The 23,309-nt window shown below is 34.9% G+C and overlaps 1 protein-coding gene across 3 annotated transcripts; it reads right to left on the bottom strand.

Moving 5' to 3' along the window:
* Nucleotides 1-4,858: 4,858 nt before the first annotated feature.
* Nucleotides 4,859-21,620, bottom strand: LOC128682002 (multiple coagulation factor deficiency protein 2 homolog). Of its 3 annotated transcripts, XR_008406079.1 has the most exons (8): nucleotides 21,466-21,620; nucleotides 21,142-21,251; nucleotides 15,611-15,655; nucleotides 14,678-14,810; nucleotides 14,045-14,087; nucleotides 12,662-12,810; nucleotides 5,217-5,519; nucleotides 4,974-5,106 (listed from the first exon to the last, which is right to left on the bottom strand). XR_008406079.1 is itself a non-coding variant. In XM_053766421.2 (7 exons), exons 2-7 carry the CDS (start codon nucleotides 21,241-21,243, stop codon nucleotides 4,961-4,963), a joined length of 618 nt encoding a protein of 205 aa, XP_053622396.1. In that variant the 5' UTR covers nucleotides 21,244-21,251; nucleotides 21,466-21,620; the 3' UTR covers nucleotides 4,859-4,960. The 3 variants fall into 3 exon arrangements, 2 of the variants coding, with proteins under 2 accessions (XP_053622396.1, XP_053622395.1); XM_053766421.2 differs by lacking the exon at nucleotides 5,217-5,519 and having other exon boundaries at nucleotides 4,859-5,106; XM_053766420.2 differs by lacking the exons at nucleotides 4,974-5,106; nucleotides 5,217-5,519 and adding an exon at nucleotides 7,258-11,509.
* Between the last annotated feature and the right edge of the window lie 1,689 nt (nucleotides 21,621-23,309).

Here is a 23,309-nt window from a genome sequence, read left to right as displayed (position 1 = left end):
GATGGGTTCCTCGAATCTTTTCAATATAGAAAAACTGGTAGGCAGGGAAAACTTTGCTACCTGGAAATTTAGCATGAAGACATATTTAGAGCACGAGGATTTATGGTGCTGTGTGGAGCCATCTGAAAATGAGACGGTCAACGCTAGCAAGGATGTCAAAGCAAAGGCGAAGTTGATTCTACTGTTGGATCCACAAAACTACGTGCATGTTCAGGATTGTACTACTGCCAAAGAAGTGTGGACGTGTTTACAAAAAGCCTTTGACGATAACGGACTTACGAGAAGAGTGGGTCTACTCAAAGACCTAATAAACACAACATTGGAATCGAGTAGTAGTGTTGAGGAATATGTGAGCAAAATCATGAATACTGCACACAAACTGCGCAACATTGGCTTTGATGTGAACGACGAATGGCTCGGGACATTAATGTTGGCTGGCTTGCCCGAAGAATACAAGCCCATGATAATGGGGCTGGAGAGTTCTGGTATTAAAATCAGCGCAGACTCTGTTAAATCAAAACTTATCCAGGAGGTTAACACAACAAAATCAGCTGCTTTCTATACAAACTCAAAGAAAACAACAAGTCAAAATCAGCCAATGAAACCAAAGGGACCTAGGTGTTACAACTGTAACAGAAATGGGCATATTGCCAAATACTGCAAACAACCAAAGAAAACAACGGGCAAAGGAGAAAGTTCCAGTTTTGTAGCAGCTTTCTCAGCAACTATTAATGAAAATATTAGTGAAGATTGGTTTATTGACTCCGGTGCATCCAAACATATGACAGGCAGACTTGATTGGATGTATAATGTCACCGAATCTACCATAAAGAAGATTACAGTGGCCAACAGAGAACCATTGGCTGTTAAAGGTGCAGGATGTGTGGACATACATGTTAGTCCAAAGAATAAAATACAGATTAAAAATGTGTTGTATGTTCCGGGATTAGCTGCAAATCTACTTTCAGTCAGCACAATTGTAAAAGGAGGGTATAAAGTTTTATTCAATGATAAAGGATGTGAAATTCAGAATAATAGGAAAGAATCAATCTGCACAGCAATATTGAACAATAATCTGTACATCTTGGATACCGTTACAGAAGTGGCACACCTAACCTCAAGTTCTCAGAGTTGCAATTATGATTTGTTATGGCATTTGCGGATGGGCCACTTGAACTTCTCTGATATTAAGAAAATGCCTGAGTGTGCCGAGGGTGTGACTCTGGCTCAGGACAAAGGTAATGTCACCTGCCCTCACTGCCTTGAAGGTAAGCACTCCAGATTTCCTTTTCAAAATGTTGGTTCTCGAGCAACAGGACCACTTGAGTTGATACACTCAGATTTGTGCGGACCAATGGAGAACAAATCATTTGGAGGTATGAGATACTTCATCACTTTCACAGATGATTTCACGAGAATGGTCCATGTATATTTTCTTAAGGATAAGATGAATATATTAAATGTTTTTAAAGATTTTAAGGCAAAAGTGGAGAATGAATTGAATGCTAAGATTAAAATGATCCGCACAGATAATGGTACAGAATATTGCAATTATAATTTAGAGAAATATCTATCTGCTAATGGTATAATACATCAGACATCTATACCTTATACTCCACAGCACAACGGATTAGCAGAAAGGATGAACAGAACTCTGGTAGAAAGAGCAAGATGTATGTTATTCTATGCTAAGTTGGAAAAGAGTTATTGGGCTGAAGCATTGGCAACTGCTGCTTATATTGTGAACCGTTCACCTACTAAATCATTGAATGGTAAGACTCCATATGAAATGTGGAAAGGTAAGAAACCTAATCTATCACACCTTAAGATATTTGGCTCTTCTGCCATGGTACATGTACCAAAAGAGAGACGCCAAAAATGGGATAAAAAATCGGTGCCAATGATATTAGTAGGTTATTGCGAACACTCAAAGGGATATAGATTAATGGATCCAAAAATCCATAAAGTGATCAAGAGTAGGGATGTGGTTTTTATTGAAAATTGTAATCAGAATGCAACTGAAATAACTGTTCCAGTTCAGGAGAGTCTGCCAGCTAGTGAGAGGTCAGAGAGTTCGTGTGTCACTCAGAAAAGGGAATTACCAGCAAGCGAGAGGTCAGAAAGCATGTGTATCAATCAGCAACAAGAATTACCCACTCTGGAGTCAACACAAGGTGATAATAACGACTCAAGTGAGTATGATACTGATACTGGAGAACTAGATGAAACCTATCTTCCTCCTCGCTCAGTGGCACAGGATTATAATAGTAATATTACACTACGGTCATTGAGATCTCGAAACAAGGAAAATGAGGAAGAAAATGTAAATAAAGGGTTTTTATGTTTTTCTAATTTTATGGATCCACAGACTGTTGAAGAAGCCCTGTCTTCTCCACAGGCTTTAGACTGGAGGAGAGCTATGGATAAAGAATATGAATCCTTGATGAACAATAAAACTTGGAGTCTGGCAAATCTTCCACCTGGTAAGAAAGCTTTACCATATAAATGGGTGTTTAAGACAAAGACTGATCATAGTGGAAATATTGCATGTTATAAAGCCAGACTTGTAATAAAAGGCTATACACAAAGGAAGGGCACGGATTATGAAGAAACATATTCACCAGTTGTGAGATATACAACCATACGCTATTTGTTTGCTCTGGCGGCTAAATATGGATGGGAAATAGATCAAATGGATGCAGTCTCTGCTTTCCTGCAAGGAGAAATAGACAAAGAGATCTACATGCAACAACCAGAAGAATACAAACAAGGATCTGAGGTATGCATGTTGCATAAATCTATATATGGCCTTAAGCAAGCAAGTAGGCTTTGGAACATTAAGTTAAATAGTGTTTTATATGATTTGGGATTGCAACAGTCAAAAACCGATTCTTGTGTCTATTACAATAAAGAAAAAAACACTTTCATAGCAGTTTGGGTTGATGATCTAATTTTATTTACTGGCCAATCATCTACAAGAAATTTAATAAAGGAAAAATTGAAACAAAAATTAGAAATGAAAGATATGGGACCTATAAGCCAGTGTGTAGGCTTGAATATAACTAGAGAAGGAGATAAAATAATGTTGGATCAGGAAAAATACATAAAGGAGATATTGGCAAGATTCAGAATGTCAGACAGTAAACCTGTAAAGACACCATTTGAGGTTGGTATGAAGTTTGATTCTAACAAAGAAGAAGCAATTGATTGTCCTTACCAACAGGCAATTGGCTCTTTGCTTTATGTAGCTCAAGGCACCCGGCCTGATATATCCTTTGCAGTAAATACAATGAGCAGATTTAACAATAACTTCAGTGCTGTACACTGGGCTGCAGTTAAGAGAATATTAAGATATCTCCAGGGCACCAAACATTTGAAGCTAGTGTATACCAAAGATGCAAATGAGAAGATCACAGGATACTGTGATGCCGATTGGGCAAGCGACGTGCGTGATCGCAAGTCTTGCACGGGCTACATTTTCATGTTGCAGGGCGGAGCCATATCGTGGCGCTCACACAAACAGCAGACGGTCGCGCTGTCGACAGCCGAGGCCGAGTACATGGCGATGTCGTCCGCGGCGCAGGAGGCGCTGTATCTGCGGCAACTGCATGGCGAGCTTTCACAGCAGCAGATCAACCCACTCATCATCTTTAGTGATAATCAAAGTGCTATTAAACTGTCCCTTAATGATAATTACTTACCTAGATCTAAACATATAGATATACGTTATCATTTTCTAAAAGACCATGTCAGTGATTTAGTTATAAAGTTTTGTTATGTTAAAGGCGAAGAAATGATTGCAGATAGTTTAACTAAGGGCACTACTGCCGAGAAACATTTGTATTGTGTTAATAGAATGGGGTTGTGCTAATTTGTATTTTATGTGAAAATTTGTATGTAACGTAAAAGATGTTGCGTTTCAAGGGAGGGTGTTGGATGAAATGAAACGCAACCAACCAGTAGTAGTATCTGTTTATCTATGACTGAATGTCTATTGCCATCTGTCACTTTGTAGCGTTCGTTTTTGCCGCCAATAAAATTTCAAGTTGTCCGAAAATCACGAGTTTATTTTATCACAAAACTACAATATTCCTACACTAGTAATATTTGGTTCCTATATAGGTTGCACCTACGAAGGTCGAATATTTGATAGATTTATTATTTAGGTTTAATATCTAAGGAATTACTAATTATTGACTATTTGATGGTAAAAACACTCACTACAACTACATCTCTCTCCACGCATTGATGTGAAAGAAGGACAAACAAACATACCTATACCTATATATATAACCATACGATGGATGACGCTCTAAAACAAAAAAAGATATATATGTTGATGATTTATTTGTTGTTTTATTGATCCCACCTTTGAGGGTTGAAATCTAGATTATTCTGCCGGCTCCACACAATCCAGTTTGGAAAATATTGCGGATTCAACGTACATTGCTAGTCATAAAAAGTACTGTAGCACTGTGATCCGCATCGGTATCTGAGTTTGCCTTTAGTGTGGAGCCGACACAACGTGACAACGCGACCCAATAATTATAATAAGTTAATTTGATATGTTGTAAATAATGTTTCATTTCTAATTATGTACCTACAGTAAAACGCAGATAACATTTTATTTAAGTGTCATAGAATATGTAGATGTGTTGACAATAAAAACTGTGGTTGTAAGTTTGTATTTTTATTGATGATGATGATTAATGATCTTGAATTAAATACTGAAAACTCGTATCAACTAAATTTTAGTTGAAAGGTTTTCGTTTAGTAAATAAAGTAGGTTACTTTATGCATTAAACTAATATGTAATTAGATAATTTAATCTATTACAGTATGTGTTAAAAATGAGAAGTATAGATTGCCAAATATCTGTATTTACAAATAAATAAAAAATATACGGGCTCTTAAAAATCTTAAAAATACATAATGCTCTTAATAATACATCTTTAATTCACTATCGTAACGTAGCCATTTTGAATTCCCCATAGTCTATGTACCCGTCTTTATTAAAGTCCGCTTGTTTCATAGCACCCTCGACGATTTCCTCAAAGTCAGAATCCTTGTAAAGCGTTACCGTCTCTTGTTCTTGACCATCAGGGCCTAAAAAATATAATAAAACATTACATTAAAATACATATAGGATAAAGTTAAAGTTTGGAGAATAAAAAAATACCATTATAATTATAATCATCAATGTTATGTATACATACCTTTTTCAATAGATAAAAAATAATAGACAATTATTTTTAACAAAGTTTATTTTTTTCAAAATATACTGTAAAAACAGATAATTATTAACTGCTACTCAACAATAGATGGCGTTAAATACATTTTTCATTACAACAATATTTATTTGGCAATAGATTCAGTTATTTTAGCTTTGTAGTTATTAATCACATATTCCGTGTAATCAACAAATCCATCCTTATTTAAATCTGTGTGTTTTAGGGCCTGTTCCAGTATGTCTTCCAACTCCTTATCTTTATAAGCTCTGTGGTTTTTGTCTACTTGCCCTGAAAGAAAAAAACAAAATAGTATTATTTTCCTAAACTTACTTTCTATGTTATTGGCTGTAGGGGCTTAGATCCCTTTGCCTTTCCATATAGATAAACTAAACAAAAAAATCTCTATGTTAGGTATTTTAGTGTTAACTATAACATGGTATATTCGGGATAAAATGTAACCTATGTTATTCTCGGTTATATTCTACCCATGTACAAATTTCATAGCAATCCGTCCAGTAGATTTTGTGTGAAATAATAACAAACATACATACACACATACATCCTAACAAACTGTCGCATTTATAAGTAGGGCTGATTTTTATGTGCAAGGCGATAATTAATAATTAATTTGACCGTAATTAGTCTAAATCATAATCTAGCTAGCTAACATTATCGCAATACAGTTCGCCGAACTTTAGCAAATCTGCATACATTACTGGTTTTTCATTGGGTTATAGGTATAAAAGTTACATACATACAACGCAATGTTCGTTCCAGTTCGTCGATAGTGTTCAGATTGTCATAAGTACAAAACGTCACTTACCCCAGTTAAAAATTGGGCAGTTTAAAGTTGTAATCACATTTCACAAAACGCGGCTTAGTCATAATATTAGCCGTTGAATGTATTTCAAACATTTTATACATCAAATAGGCATACGGTCCGCCTCATAGTAAGCGATTACCGTATTCTACCACCAAGGCCGCGATTCTCAACCAACAGAATATTATATGCCGAAAACACGCGAACATGTCACTTTGACAGGGATATTCATAGATTAAAAAGGCTATAGGACTATACTCCTTAGAATCATACCCTGTTATTGATTTTAAAAAATAAAACATACTTTAAGAGCCGTGTTCCATTGCTCAGTCGTGGTGCTTTGCGACGACACAGCACGTTATAATTACAGGTTTAGACATTGACGTACGTCGAAACTTCATTCAATTTCTGTGTTGTCTGTCGACGCACGTAAAAATAACGGAGCGCGACTGTGCATGGCATGGCTTTAAGTTATACTTATGAGTTTTGTCTACTATCGCACTTAATAGGTATCATTTGACATTGACAGAAAGAAACAAAACATACTTAAGCTTAAAGTATGCTCAATTATAAATGACAGGGTTAGATTAGGTTTTATATTATAGAATGAATAATCTACAAGAATATACCATTGACATTTAATTCAGCTGGACAAAAGACAGACAACATAAAACAAAAAAGAAATGGACCTGCACCTCTTTTGATGTAATGGAGAGCATTTTGGTGTATGAGAATGTATGAAATAAAAAATATTTTAATAGAAACAAACTTCATTATGTATGTATGTCTTTTCGATCATAAGAGTAACGCGTATTAGAATTACACGAGAAGAGACAGAGCGGTATCTTTCGTCTTTTACCGCTAAGTGTGTCTGCTGCGTACGTGGCAGCGTAGCTCATCAACGCGTGAACCGATTTGGATGCGGTTTTTTTATTTGATAGCAAATTTATATGCGGTGGTTTCTAATAAGCGAAATTAATATTGAAAATAGGGTTTTTTTTTAAATTAATAACTATAAAATATTCTTATGTTTGATAAAAATCGGCTCAGCCGATGAATATTGAAAGTCGGGGTTTCTTAATTTGTCTAACAAATAAACTTGTCTGTGTCTGTTATCATCAAAAATCATAAAAAATAATAATAAATATCGTATAACAAAAAAATCTTGATAAATAAAATAAAAATCCAAAATTATTGTATAAATTTATTTAACTTCCAACAGTCAATCTTAATTACATCTTGCACAACCATTACAATTAGTCGATCCAGAAATATATGGCCGTCCAAATCAAAAGGGACTTTATGGCGGCTAGCGCTTAGGTCTATAATGCCGTTGTTTTGTATTGGAACAACGGCAATAAAGACCTAAGTGCCAGCCGCCATAAGGTCCCTTTTGATTTGGACGGCCATATATATGTAAGTTGCTGTTTACAATATCTAAAAAATATATATGTATGAAGTTTTTTACACCAAAAAAAGGCTTCTAATTAAAATAATGTATTTCTTTTTTCAATAATGTCAATTTAGCGGACAACCGACGAAACAAAATAAGTTTTATTGTTAAAACTGCTATAGCAGTCTTGTGTCCACCAGTGTTAATGTTGTCTAAGACTAGCTAAGTCAATACGAAAAAATATTCTGAATCAATCAAATTAATAAAATAAAAAAATACAATTTTTGAAAATACAATTAAGTTTTTATTTCAATAGAAATGTATAAATTCCACGTTCTAAATTTAAAAAAATACGATCGGTTACAAAACACATTACGATTTTTTCAAAATATACATAAAACACCATGAATCTATTTACAATTTGCAATTTAACCATAATTTGTGGCCGTCCAAATCAAAAGGGACATTATGGCGGCTGGCACTTTAGGTCTTTATTGCCGTTGTTCCAATACAAAACAACGGCATTATAGACCTAAGCGCTAGCCGCCATAAAGTCCCTTTTGATTTGGACGACCACATGGATAGAATTATTATATAAAATATCTAACTAACAATAGTGGAGAAAAAAACAATTTTTATATTGGAGATGGGCATAAAATAGGTATTAAAAAATGCGCAGTTAACAATTTTCCACTGAAGCTTCATAAGGAATCCCAATAGAGGGCAGCGGTGGTTGACATTTCAAAATATTTCATTGAATTTTACATTGTGATACTTTTGAAACTGAAAATGGCTACATTTTGACTAATTTATGAAATTGTAAGGTCCTTTTTGTTGAAATTATAATAATTTAGATGACGTAATTAAAACACTTATATATAGGTAAATAGGAAATAAAGTAGTATTGAAAAAAAAGCAAGTAGGTAAAAGGTAAAAATTAAGTAGGTATTGAAAGATATTTTTAAATTAAAAAAAATACGATTAAATGCCCATTCGAGAGAAGCTTAAGATTAAAAACATTAAAAAATTGAAATATAAAAAAATAATGAATTAAATTCGAGTAAATGAATACTTTCAGTTGGAAGCACGAGAAATTAGATACTCGTACAAGAAATTAATTTTCTTTTTTTTTTTTTCTTTTTGATGATCTATGGATTTTCACAGATCACACTCATCATATACATAATAAAAAATAAGTTGGCATAGGTTGTCTTTCTATGCCATGTATGTTTATCATATTTATAGTTAAATCTTTCTAAGGCGAGCAGAAGTAATTTTTTTTTACAATGGGTAATTTTAGTTCCGTACAATCAACGGCACATGAATCTACCCGAATTAACTGCAAACTCGTCCCGTCAACTGTAGACTGCACCAATAAAGTAAAACGGGAAGCTATTACTAAAGTCCCACTGTCCGTCTGTCTATGTCACCAGGCTGTTTCTCGTTAATAATTATAATTAGACAGACAAAAAATTTAACCGACAACGTATTTATGTTGCCGCTATATAACAAGACATGCAAAAAACAGAATAAAATAAATACTATGTATAGATACAATAAACGTGATTTTTTTTTACGCCGTTTTTATAGATATTGCGCGATTCCGACTCGCACTTGGCCGGTATTATTTAAAAATGTTTTCATTGGAAACCAACTCGGTTAACAAAATATATATTACTGCAGTGAATTAAAAATTACCCTAAATATTCTGATTGGATAAAAATAAAAGAATAATTTAAACATCGTTGTAATATTTTTCACGCTCATTACAAACATATTGATTATAATAAAATTCAGTAAGTACAGTGTTACATACGAATCAACACTTTGTGCCAATGGAATAAGGTCTGATTTTGTTTAAAATACTGCAATAATCGTAAACATATCCAAAGATATGTTTTTTGTAATAAAAAAAGTCTTTCGTAACGGTGACATTCGACTTTTCAAATTCTTTATCTCTTTCAAACTTATAGACTGTACGAAAGAGATAGCAATAATATCGGACAAAGAATTTGATAGATGCCCTAAACTTCATCTAACTTTTAAAAGTATATTTTGGCGTTTAGTTATGGTTTTTCAATTTTTTGCCCGCAGCTCCGCCCGCGTGATTTCCTCCGGGGGCAGTTACTTTTCCAGGATGAAAGTTACCCTATATCCTCCGTACTCCAGACTACATGTATGCAAAACTTCAAGAAGATTGGGCGAGTAGATAGAGCGTTAAGAGGTAACAAACAAACAAACTTACTTTCGCATTTGTAATATTAGTTAGGATAGAATTTGAGACAAGTATTAATATATTGTGACAAGATGCTTAAGTACCTACATCCAAAGTGATAGCACAACCGACGGATTCTACTTGATTCCCATGGTCGAATTTCAAACTACCCCACGCCGGGCGATGGAGGGGCTGAGAGGGTAGAGGGGGGGGGGAGTGGCGACCTCAACGTGATATATAAACGCATTGGAAGCTAAACGTAGGGCTGTCACTTTTGGGGAATAAAGTTAATTAATACAGATGCAGTATAACGTCTTTAATATTTTGCGAAAACCCTGATTGATATTGACAGGTTGGATTGTTACAGTCTGACAAGAAAGTGATGAAAATAATTGAGGGCGCTGTCTCCTGTCGGCTGGCAACACTGGGTGTTTATCAACCAATCTTGAAAGTTATAATTGGTATTGCAATTCTTGGCAGATTTTGGAAACAAATTTACAAAGCTGTATAAAAATTAAAACAAAACGAGTTTACGATTACGTTTTTTTTTTTTTTGGAAACATTAAATTCTTAATTTCGTTAAATCGGAAAAATTGGAAATTGGAATTACATTAGAATGTTTTCGAATATATTATTAGCCATAGATAAAATTGAAAACAAAATAAAATCCTTAAAATTATTTTATTCCTGGCTTTTTCGGAAATCACAAAATGTTAAGAGGAGAATATATCTCCAAAATATTAGTTAAATGTTAAAAAAAAAAATAGCAAATCTGCGGCGCGATTTTATAATTTTTAATTAATATTTTTGCAAATCTTAACGATATTCTTACGATAAATAATTTATCTATATAGAGAAATCATTATGGATTCAAAATGTTTATGAGAATAAAACAAAAGTGAGATTCAAACATAGTCTATGCTCTATGGCTCTATGGGCTTAGATCGCTTTGCCTTTCCATAAGGATGAACAAAAAAAAGTATATGCTCTTAATGCAAGTCTCCAAATACGGTATACAGAATAATGACACATACAAGTAAAAAAAAAAAAAGATTCTTGTCAAAATTTAACAGTAGCGACGCCGTCAACAAGACATCCAAAATCCTACATGATCCAGTTTTATAGCGAGCTTACACCATTCGCACATGTTAAGATGACGTTCATTGAAAAATGAGCTTTAAATCGTCCTCAGTAGACACACTTTACATAGTCAAAATATTAGCGGACGCTGTCAGCTCTCGTCTAGTCAATGTAAAATATACCTATTAACGAACGATATAAAGCTCACATTTCAATAAACATCTTGCCGAGTGGCGGTTGACTCAAGTAATATTGAGAGTATATCCTAGGGTCGAATTATCTGTCTGTTTATGCTATTGAGAATAAACTGCATCGTGTACGGCCACTTTATTTATATCTAACTAGCTGCTCGCCCCGGCTTCGCTCGGGTAAAGCCATAATAAAAAGTAACCTGAAGGTTTCCCACATCTCTGTGTCAAATTTCATCAAAATCGGCCTAGTAGTTTACGAGTTTATCCATGACAAACAAAAATCTTTACAATATTATAGTATGGATTTGCAAAACTACATTTAAATTTAGAAAATCCCGCCACAGCATTTCGCGCCGTAATTCAAAATAGGAACGTCATTGGAATGTCAGATTTACGCTTTGCCCTCTTGGCGACTCTTTTGTTGCGCTCGAATGAACTCGGGATAATCGATATAGCCGTCTCGATTGTGATCGTCCATGTTAAGAATCGGATCGATTAGGTTTATAAGTTCGTCGTCTTTGAAGATTTTCTCCCCGACGGGCGCCTGCCCCCCTTGGGGCTGCTGTTTGTGCCCTTGTTCTGGTGGAGACAAACACAAATGAGCGATGGTGTGTAATGAAAGTGTTTGCTTGATTCACATTACGAAACTAGTGGCATGAAAATAGTTTCGTAACATTGATTTCATTGAACAAAATAATAATAATTCACTAATTTTTCAATTTATTTATTTATTCAATAACAATTTACAAATTGTGTCTGAAATATAATTGTAATTGTTTACGAAATTAATAAAGTCACGACACTATTTTCATACGACTATTTTAATAATGATTAGGCTCTAGTGCATTAGTCATTTTAATCACTAATTAAGATTCTTTTCGCTTTATTAAAATACTGTGGTTAAATGCATAACGAGGTTCAAATTGATATATTAATTTATATACATAGGCTATTAAATCAATTACAAATTTCTGTACGGTTAGACCAAGCACAGCGCCTCGTGCGTCCTAACCCAATCGAATAATGTGAATTACGACAAACAAAATTGCATTGGTTGTTCGAAACTTAGCATAAGTTAGCACAGCCACGGCGCGGCTCCTGTTGAATGCTAAACTTTCTCCAAGAAGGAAGAAATACACGCGATAATTACATCAAAATAACTAATACAGCCAAACATGAATACGTGAAATACACGAAAAATTGACAATACACAAAAAGCACATACAATTTCGAAGAAAACACCCTTATTTAATATACTTTTATATCCAAGCCCACCCAAGGTCGTGCAGTCTACCAACGCGTGTCACGCGCGCGTTGCCAACTTTGTGGCCTAGTATCTTTTGACACACAGCACCCTGTATTGTTTATACGAAGCGGTGGTGGCGTAATGGTTAAGACGCCCGCCTGTGGATCAAATGGTCCCAGGTTCGAATCCTACTCGTGCCACATGAGTTTGTTTACCAATCTGACTCATGTATAGTAGTTTTCATCGGCCACAACTTGCTTCCGGTGAAGGAAAACATCGTGAGGAAACCTGCACACTGGTTGATTATTAACTTGTGTGTGAAATGGAGAAGGCAATGGCAAACCACACCATTACTAATGCCAAGAAAGTTGTTATGTGTGTTTAATTCCACGTAATGACCACGACCCTCGGCCATGAGGAATACGACTATGAAGACCCTGTCCTGTAACAACACTAAAATGCCGTATAGGTGAATATCCACTCACCGTGCCAGTGGATGAGCGACTTGATCAGCTCGCATCCGTCCAGCTTGTTGTTGTTGTCGGAGTCATGCATCTTGAAGTAGTGGAACTGCAGCTCTTGCTCGGACATCTTCGATGTATCTATAGGCACGTCCATGTGCTCCTGGATATGGCTGGCGCGATGAAACAGAATATATAATTAATTAAATAAATCGGACAACTGGTGATCCGAGATCAGGTATTTTCTTTGCTCGGCGTACAAGTCTGACAGTACAGCGAGGAAATGCTGCCAGCATTCTGGGCACGTTTCCTCAGTACGGCGTGTTTGAGGAGGTTTTTTATTTGTAACTTTTATTTTATTTTAATTTTAGATTTAATGTGTTGTATAATTGTTTGTAAAAAAAACAGATATGATACAGATATAATGAATCGGCCAAGTGCGAGTCGGATTAGCGCACGAAGGGTTCTGTACCAACCTAACTAATATTATAAATGCGATAATACGTTGTTGTTTGTTTGTGTAACCTCGTCACGCTCTATCTATTCAACCAATCTTCTTGAAATTTTGCATACATGTAGTTTGAAGTATGGAGAACATAGGGTACCTTACAATACGAAAAAAAAACTGATCCCATGGGAAATATACGCAGGCGAAGCCAAAGGCAAAAAGCTAGTTTGATACAAATTTCAATATGATACCTTTACGCGCTTCTAAGAAAAAAATTGACTGACAGACAAACAGTCAAATTGATAACGAAGTGATCATATTGGATGCCGTTTTTAACTTTAGAGGCTTTTATCTTTTAAGTACGAAACACTAAAAATTAAATTACAAAATATTTGTGACGCCCCTTTATGTGTGACTTAAAAGACTTTGTATGCACAGCAAATTTTTCGAGTGTTCAAAATTTATTATTATTAGCAGCAGTATTATTATTATTATAATCAGCACTCGGATCACAATCATAACCTGTTTTGATATACCTTTTGACTATGTACATTATATACTTTTGTATATTATTAGAAAAAAAAATACATTGTAAGAAACAATAATGGTAAGCCGATCTGGCATGATGGGACACTGTTCAAATGAGTTTCTTTCGGCATTTCTTCTCAGCAGTGGTCGTTCCGAAATGCCAGTAGTTTGTAGCTTGTGAGAAATAACTATAAATATAAAAATTGGCGAGAAATAGTGCCTGTGAAGGTCTAATTTCTGAATAAATGATTTGAATTTGCCGTTCGCTAGTTAGACGGGTCGACGATGTAAAGGAAATTGCTGGCAACAACTATGGTTAAGCATGGCCCAGGACAGAGATGGTTGTTGTGGACGGAAGGAGGCCTACGCCCAGCAGTGGGGCACGGAGGACTGCATATGATTATGATGAAATGGAAATACTTAATACTTACTCTCTTTCCTGGTTAATGTTGGCAACATTCAGGAGCTGGGGATCTGAAACGAGGAAAATTGAACATATTAAATCTATACTACTATCATAAAGAGGTAAGCGTTTGTGAGTTTGTATGTTTGAGGCGGGTAATCTACGAAACTACCGAACCGATTTCGAAAATTCTTTCACCATTAGAAAGGTACATTATCCAAGATTGGCTATAGGCTATATTTTATCTCAAAATTCTCACGGAAGCGAAGCCCCGGGCTTGAAGCAAGTATCAGTGATAATTGCTTCAAGCGGTGAAGCGGTGTTGGTGTAATGATTAAGATATTTTTGACTGATATAAAGTAGTTTTCATAGACCACCACTTGCTTCCGGTGAAGGAAAACATCGTGTGGAAACCCGCACACTGGTTGACTGTTTAGTTCACTAGTGTGTATGCGACTACCTGCCACTACATGGCGGTAAGTAGTCGTAAAAGTCATGTCAGATGCCCTTAGGCGACTTGTATAAAATCTGACACCAGTGTTAGCAATAACATAGGTACTCGATATGATGACGTATGATAATTGATAATAAATTAGCGCAGGCGTTCACAGATCTCCAAAAGAAGGTCTAATGTATAAATGCGTTGAGTTTGTAGACTCACCGCCGTGGTGGGCGTGTCCCTGCGCCTGGTGCTGCGCGGGCGCCTGTTGGACGGGGACGTTCTGCACCGGCAGCTGTTGGAACTGCTGCGGGGGCGGCTGGTACTGCTGTTGTTGATATTGTTGTTGTGGCGGCTACGATTTGAGGAGATACTTGGAAGTCAACACTGAATGGTTCAGAGTATTGAAGTGGACAAGGTGATCGATCTAGTGCGAGTTGAGTTCGTGCCAGGACTCGATCGAATTGAATGAATGAATGAATTAATTAATTAATTAATTGATGAATGAATAAATGAATTGATGAATGAATGAATTAATTGATGAATGAATAAATGAATTGATGAATGAATAAATGAATGAATAATTGAAAATAAGTTTGAACGCCAAGTGTGTCTGTCTGTTACATCACTTATTGACGTCAAAAAAATTACTTAAACTAAGTCTACTGCCGGCTTCCAAAGCGCAGGTGAAGAAGAAGCGGCGCAACAAACTTCACCGCAGCCTTTTCTCCAAGGACGTCAATTAACAAATATAGGTCTTATACATATATTAAAAATTAGGAGGACGAATTTACATCATTATTAAAAATGTCAAAATTTTAATGAAGCTCCTTCCAGTATTGGTATGAACATACAAACAGATAATAAGGGAGAGATTAAATGTCTATAGACTAACAAGTTTATTTCTTAGACAAATTAAAAAAAAAACACCGACTTTCAATATTCATTTCGCTACAACTTCTGAACGGCCAAACAGATTTTCATGAAACACGGCTAAGAACACTCGGGATAAAATTATCTATGACACAAAAAAAAAACTAAACGAAAATCGGTTCATCCGTTCGGGAGCTACGATGCCACAGACAGATGATACACAGGTTAAATTTATAACACCCCTCTTTTTTCGTCGGGGGTTAAAAATAAAATTCAACTTACTTGTTGCTGGACAGGTTGTTGAGGGGGAGGCGGGGGTTGGTAGTTCTGTTTAAAAAAAAATAACAAGATAGACAAGATAACAAGAAAGAAAATATCCCTCAAACGATGCTAAAAATACCCTTTATATAGCTATCATTAGAATAGAATTGTTCTTGTTGCAGTGCCTCTCCATTACTGGAGGTTGACCACCAGTCCCTGTCCATCGCCAGGCGAAACAGGTGTTCCACTCTGGTGATTCCAGTCCACTCCCATATGTTACAACTCAACTATGATATGTTACGTCTCCCAGCACGTCATTTGCCTACAATTTTGCCCATGATAATACGTTGAAGCAGCTGATATCGGTCGTGCCGCAAAACATGTCCCAGATATGATTAGAATAGAATAGAATCATTTATTTGTAAGATTTACATAGATCTTAAGTCAAATGTAACCATCCTGCAAGCAGGCATTTTGAATAATATCTATTCTATACATATGATAAAATTGCAAGTAAGCTATGTGGATCGGGTCGGGAGGTTCCCTCTACTGTGGTTGAGCTTCGCGATGGCTGACTCACGCGTCAACTCGTGAACGGGTGCTGCCGGGGGGAACTGGTCAGCTCGATCTTTTATTAAACGTTTTTTGTTTGGTTAATTATACATATGTGTTGGTCCCTATCATGCAAGATCGGCTTACCATTATTGTTTCTTACAATGTTTTTTTCTAATAATATATAAAAGTACATAATGTACATAGTCAAAAGGTATATCAAAACAGGTTATGATTGTGATCCGAGTGCTGATTATAATATATATATATCAATGTGAAATACAATTAACTTACATAAAAATATATGAGAAACGAGATTACCAGTTCCCTCTGGCAGCACCCGTTCACGAGTTGACGCATTATATATTACCATTTTTATTAATGTATATCAAGTACTATCTATATGAGTGAGACTGATTGGCTGACGGTCAGCACTATGGCACATGCATATTTTGCCACTTTTATTAATGTATATGAAGTACTATCTATATATTTACTTGTATAAAACTACTGACTGACAGACAACGCACAGCCGAAACTACTGGGCGTAGAAAGCCGAAATTTGGTGTGTAGGTTCCTAGGACAGTGTAGGGGAGCACTAAGAAGGGATTTCCTGAAATTCCCACGGGAAACAGATTTTTACTCGCATACGAAGTTGTGGGTAAAAGCTAGTAAGTACTTAATTAATAATAGGCAACAGCATTCACATAGAGGACTAACGCCGGTCGTAAAACTACTACAAACTATGAAAAAGTATTTACTTTCGGAGGATACAAGCTGGGACACTCATACGAGAGGGACATGTGATAATAAAATATGTTCAGTTTTCTGATGGTGCTTTTGATAATGTAAACAAACAGATATCAAAAATCTGTCCATGTTATCTTGGACATATATATGGGTGATTCTCTGTAACCTCGTAATCGGCTGTCCCAACCGATTTTTTCCAAAAGTAATTTCATTATTTATAAAAAAATCACTCCAAATGAAACTTTAACCCTGAAACTTTACGGGCACATTGTTTTTAGGACCATAACTATTTTAACTTGTTTTCTAGACGTGAAAGAAGTTATAAAAAGACAGTCTCTTGGCTGTCCCCATCACTGTATTGCCGCCTAACAATAATATTTATGAAGAACTCATTGAAACTACACACATTTGGCAGTTACCATGGCAAAGAATAATAATTAAATTATGTTATTTTCGTAAAACAGGGTCTCTTATGAATTTTATTATATTTAGTAAACAAATGTAAAGTTTGTCCCCAAAATTTCTATACAGTCCCCTGTCAAGAATGTAAATCCATATTTAAAAAAAACTGTAATATTTTCAAACATTTTCTTAGTGAAACGGAACGCAGATTATCGTGAACTTTACAACCTTGCCGAATGCGGCGACACATCACCATTTAATTTAGTGTTAGAGTGTCATTTGTGAGTAGGACATGCGTTTGCCACCACAAACAGTCCTCTGGTAAGTAATGGTATTTATGTTAATTACATTAATTATCTCTGAATATAGCTTATTGTTGTATTATTTGTGTCTAAATTTATTGATAGGTTCTGAAAAAAACATTTTATATCAGTTTTGGAAATATTGAGAAATTTAACCGAAAAACACAGTCCCCTGGCAACAGTTCCCTGTCAGAAAATGCAACAGGGTATTGTTTTACACAATAGGGGACTGTGTATTTTATGTATTGTTTATTGTTTTTATATATTATATGTGTAAATTTATCAACTAGTCTGCTTTATTAATATAAGAATCATCAAAGTATCATTACTTAGCGTTATTTTATTTCATAAACTTGTATTATTTTACACAGGGCGATCGAACACAGATGATATGACTCCTAAAATGAAAAAGTTGTCCTGAGAGGAATTACTACAGAAAAAGAGAGAAGCAGAGCGACTACGATACCAAAAAAAGAAAAATGACTCTCAAAAGAGAGAAGAAATGCGAGAAAAGGAGAAGTTAAAGTACAAAAGAAGAAAGAAAAAGGTTTGCGGAAGTCCTTCACTAGAAGGACATGACATCTCGTGAACATAGATCGGCTTTAAAGAAGGGGAAAGAACATTGTACTGTATATCGAGCCAAAAGACTAAGACTGAAAAACATCACTAATACTTTTGTTAGAGAAAATATGCCATTATCAGATTCAGAAGCAGGTACTCCGTTTACAAGACCCGTCACTCCAGTTCCAGATCAAATATTTCCATTTGCTAGTCTCCAGCAAAGAAAAAAAGAAGCCACAAAGCGACGAAAGAAGTTTAACTAGGAAAGGAACGAAAAGATCGTACGTTTAGAGAAAAAACTTGAAAAAGTACAAAAAGAGATTAGAGAGATTCAAAATTAAAAACAAAAAGAACGTTGAAGATACACCTAAGACAAAGATTTTGAAAATGTTAGATGAGCCTGATCAAAGAAAAGAAGTACTTAAGAAAGCGTTGTTTGGCGACGTCATTAGTTAAAGTTAAAGGAAAATTATACTACACTGAAACTTACAAAAGAGAGACCGATCTTTTAAAAAGTTGTTACTGAAAGACCTAGAGAAATTAAGTCGTTGCCTAGGCCCGGAAAAAATCAAATCTCAATGGCTTAGATGTACCTGTAGCTAAACGATGTAGAATACCCGATATTGAAAACTTTACATGGAACTACACCGAAAGTGGCCATGGAAAAGGTGCACCGGATGGTATCGGAGCAACGTGCAAAAGAACAGCTGATTTTGTTGTTAATTCTGGAGGCAACATCAATAATATTGAGCAGTTTGTTAAAGTAATCCGAGAGCGATGTCATCCAAGCATTGGTCGATAAAGTTGAAGAGGAAGCGGCCGATCAGAAGGGTTTTAAAGGCACTTTGAATGTGCATCAGGTTGCAGGTATTTATTCCAGCTCCATCCTAGGCATTCCAACTAAACGTATAACACTTACAATGAAAAGTCTCAGTTGCTTTTGCAACAGCGGATCTTGTGAGCATTATAAGATTGGCAGTATTAACTATTCTCAAAAACCTAGATGGACAGTAGAAAAAGTGTTTACTGAGTCCGAACCGGAAGATTTCGAATCTGCTAAGCCTGAAATGATACGTACGTCTCCTCAGAGGTTGAACGATGATATTGCAGGAACGAGTGGTATTGGGAATTCATATTACAATACTGGAGATTACGTTCTTGTAAAATATCCAGCTAAAAATATAGAATATCGTTATGCTGCCGTAATTAATGATATTGATAACAATGAAAGTGAGTTACGTGTTACTTTCCTCAAGATTTGTGATCAAAAAATGCAGATGTTTAGAATAGATGATAATGATGTTGCAGATGTGTCATTTGATCAAGTAATCCAAAAGTTGGATAATATTGACTTGATTTTAAAAGGAGAGAGAATATTTTATCAGTTTTCTACTCAAGCACAGGTTTTCGAGTGCTATCTTGTTAAAATGTTAAGATCATTGTGATAATTAAACATTTATTATTTAGCCTTATTTGATTGAGAAAAGTCTCAGAATATATTACTTTAAGAGTAAATACTTCCTAATAATTATATTAATAATAGTATTTGACTAATAAGACTGCATAAAGCATTTAATAATTGATATTATAATAATAAGACTAATGTTGATCTCCGTGGGTACAAAATGTTTTTAGCACTTAAGGTTAATTTTTGATATGTATGTTTAAAAAAAGTTTTTTTTGTTAATCTTTTATAAAGATTATTGAAACGAAAATATGTCATAAAAATAATAAATGAATCATTAATGTAAAATTACTTTTTTAAAGTATAATAGTCCTCTGTCTCATTTAACAGTTCCCTGTTATGTTAAAAACAGTCCCCTGATGGCTCAAACAGTCATCTGTCATGATTTTTTGGAAAATCGTTAATAACTCGAAAAATACGCATAAATTCAGTGGGCCCCCTTATCTAACTAAGATAATAGTTAATTTTCTTCGAAATACGACCTGATTTTTTGGCAAATTTTAAACATAATTGCCAGGACAGCATTTATATGGGACCTGTACGAGCTTACAGAGAAATGCCCATATATATAAATGTTTATATTTTACAAACTATTTGTAAACATTTTAATGTTATCGTGGAAAATCCCTAACTTCTACAAATGTAATTAAACAGTGAAGTTTGTAAAAAATAAATGTGATATGTAAATTTTTGTCTGGAGTGACCAAAAGCCTCTTATATACAGCATCAACTGTTATAATTAATGAATACTTCCTTTTATGGCGTCATAGAAAGTTGTTGTGATCATAACATAGTCATAGAGATTTGTGAGATTTTTTTCTTTTTGAAAATGTATGTTACACACAGCTGGTCTCTGTTTTTATGAAAGTGAGTAATTGGTAATTTAATAGTGATGTATGAAAAAGATAGACTACAGTCAACAACACATCAAGTTATCCTACATGAACCTCTATGGCATGGTAATAGCGGCGAGTTTGCAATGAATTTGGGTAGGTTGATGTGTGATTGACTGTACATAGATTTTTGCTAGCAAAAGGACTCTCTGGGAAACAGTAATGCTTGAATGATTGCCATGGTACATGCAAAATGCCACTTCTACTAATATTACAGATGTGGAAGTTTTTATGTTAGTTTTCAAAAAAGCTAAGCCCATTTCTATAACATTTTATAAAAAGATTGATTACACCTAGTAGATGGACATGAGGTCATTTTAATTATAACTTATAGAGGTTGATTTAGGAATGTAATTAATCACCCAAAAGTTGTTGCGGTTACAGTTGAGGTAATTATAAACCAATTTAAAACCACTATTTCAATTGTTAACTAATAAGAAGTGAAATAAGAATACCTTTACACATATAAGGGACCGTAAGAAGAGAAAAAACTAGTTTCTTTAGGATATTACAGTAATAATTTTAAAAAATATGAATAGGTTCATAGAATGAGGTCATAATCAAAAAACTGTAATATTTTTTATTCTATTATAAATTAAACTATAGATAGACAGACAAGATACACACCTGGTAGTTCTGTGGAGGCACGCCAGGGGCAACTTTCTGCTGATACTGTTGAGAAATTGTACACTGGAGCACCGCAGCAAAGAAAAACACGAATCTCAACATTTTCTCCCCTAAAAAACAATAACCTCTTTTGTAGAATTGCACAAAGCAACTAAATTTATTATTGAATTGAGTAGGCACATACTACTTTTTAAAATGCACGTACTAAATAAGTACTCTTGGTAAAGGTAAGAAAATTAAATTCTACTATGAATTCAAAACTTTGATATGAAACTTAATGTAAACTTGCAACGGTGAAATAAAAGTATGGAAAATTAATTATACCTGTTAATATGCTAGGACTACGTGGACATAAGCGATAATAGCTTATCGAATCGATGTATTGATAATACAAACGTAGACTGAAAATGTTTCGCAAACGTTTTCGAAAACCAAGAATCGCCGTGGAGAATTTACACGTCAGTCGATAGTTGTTTGACTTTGACGTTTTACGTTTTGTTTATAGCTACCTTACCATACAAAACCACGATCACAACATTACGTTTTGTTTCATGTATGATCACTAGCAGAATAATGAAAAAGTGAGTAGTTTAACTAATTAATAAACCCCCGACTTTCAATATTCATTTCGCTATAACTTTTGAATGGCTAAACCGATTTTGATAAAACATATCTACAACCGCATTAAAATTAGCTATCAAATAAAAAACCGCATCCTAATCGTAAAACAGACAGATAGACAGACACATTTAGCGGTCAAACTTATAACACCCTTCTTTTTGCGTCGGGGGTTAAAAATATAACAATATACCAATTTCTATTTAGCATTTTGAAGCGACCATTACATTTGAAAAGAAGCTCTGCGGCCTACTCGCACACCTACCTTGTACTTGGTTCCAGCTGAAAATCAGCGCCTTGGCTTGATACCTTGGCACCATGCTGAGCTGGTCGCCATTTCGGCTTACATATTTTATTCGATATTTATTTGTTACTCTTTTGTATGTTTGGATTTTATGTGTTTGCCGAATAAATGATTTCTTTCTTTCTTTCTTTCTTTCTTTCTTTCTTACCTAGGTCGGTGCGGCAATATAGAGTTTAAAGGAATACCATAGGTGTAAATATAAATTAAAGAGAATAGGGCATATTACGCAAAGCTCAGCGCAGATGGCGTTACTGGCACAACTAAGATACATAAACATTGGCAATGGAGGTAAAAAGCGCCAATTTTCAATATTGTTGCAGATTTACCACCAAAAATACCTTCTACGCAATCGTGGTGTGAGTTTAAAGGAAAAAAGAAAAAGGATTTAGTGGTTTATCCTGAAAATAATAACACTATTTTAGGTTATGTTCTGCATTATTTGGTCGATTGTGGTCATAGACTGATATAAACTTGATTTTGACTGAAGATCTTACCTGTATGAAGTGCATATTTTAATAAGTCTTCACGTGTGAAGTGTTCCGAGCATCTTTTCGACCGTTTACTGGCTCGAAAATTTTACAACGTGAGGTGTATCCCATAGTTTTCGAAGTATTTTTATCTTATAGGAAACGATTTTTCCTAATATTTCGGCACCCGAAATGCTACATTGTTGTATATTTTCACAAACGAATACTTACATAATGAAAGTATTAATAAAGAACTCTAAAATAAACTTTTTAATCGAACATCGAATGGCAAATCGACATGGCAAAAGGCGGCAAAGCTTTTGTGTACCTAAAATAATGTACTGTACTCTGGCAGGATAAATGTCCAGTAAGTTACTCCCTATAATGAAGGTCGTCCCGCCAACAGTAATGTTTGTACATCTGTGGTTCTGCATCTCTTTCTTTCTATTATCCTCGAAGCAGAACAGCAAGTAATGTTTTTATATTTGTGGCAAGCAGTATCATGCATGCCATAGATAAAATCAATTTATTTCTTTTATCTATGATGCATGCAATCTTAGGTACAGTCATCAGCACATCAAGGTACCCTGCACGAACTTCTATAACGCGGTAATAGAGACGAATTGGGAATGAATTTGGGTAGGTTGATGTGCTGTTGACTGTACCTTTTTTTTTTCAAAATTATAACTCTCTGACACATATTTTTTCTAGTGAGTACATGAACGTCTGTGGTACCATTGGGTATGACTATACCTTTTGTTTAATAAACGTTCCAAGAA

This window comes from Plodia interpunctella, chromosome 29 (genome assembly GCF_027563975.2).
Source record: "Plodia interpunctella isolate USDA-ARS_2022_Savannah chromosome 29, ilPloInte3.2, whole genome shotgun sequence".
Lineage (NCBI taxonomy): Eukaryota > Metazoa > Arthropoda > Insecta > Lepidoptera > Pyralidae > Plodia > Plodia interpunctella.
The sequence above is the reverse complement of the archived record's forward strand: the minus strand, read 5'-3'. Positions and strand labels throughout refer to the sequence as shown.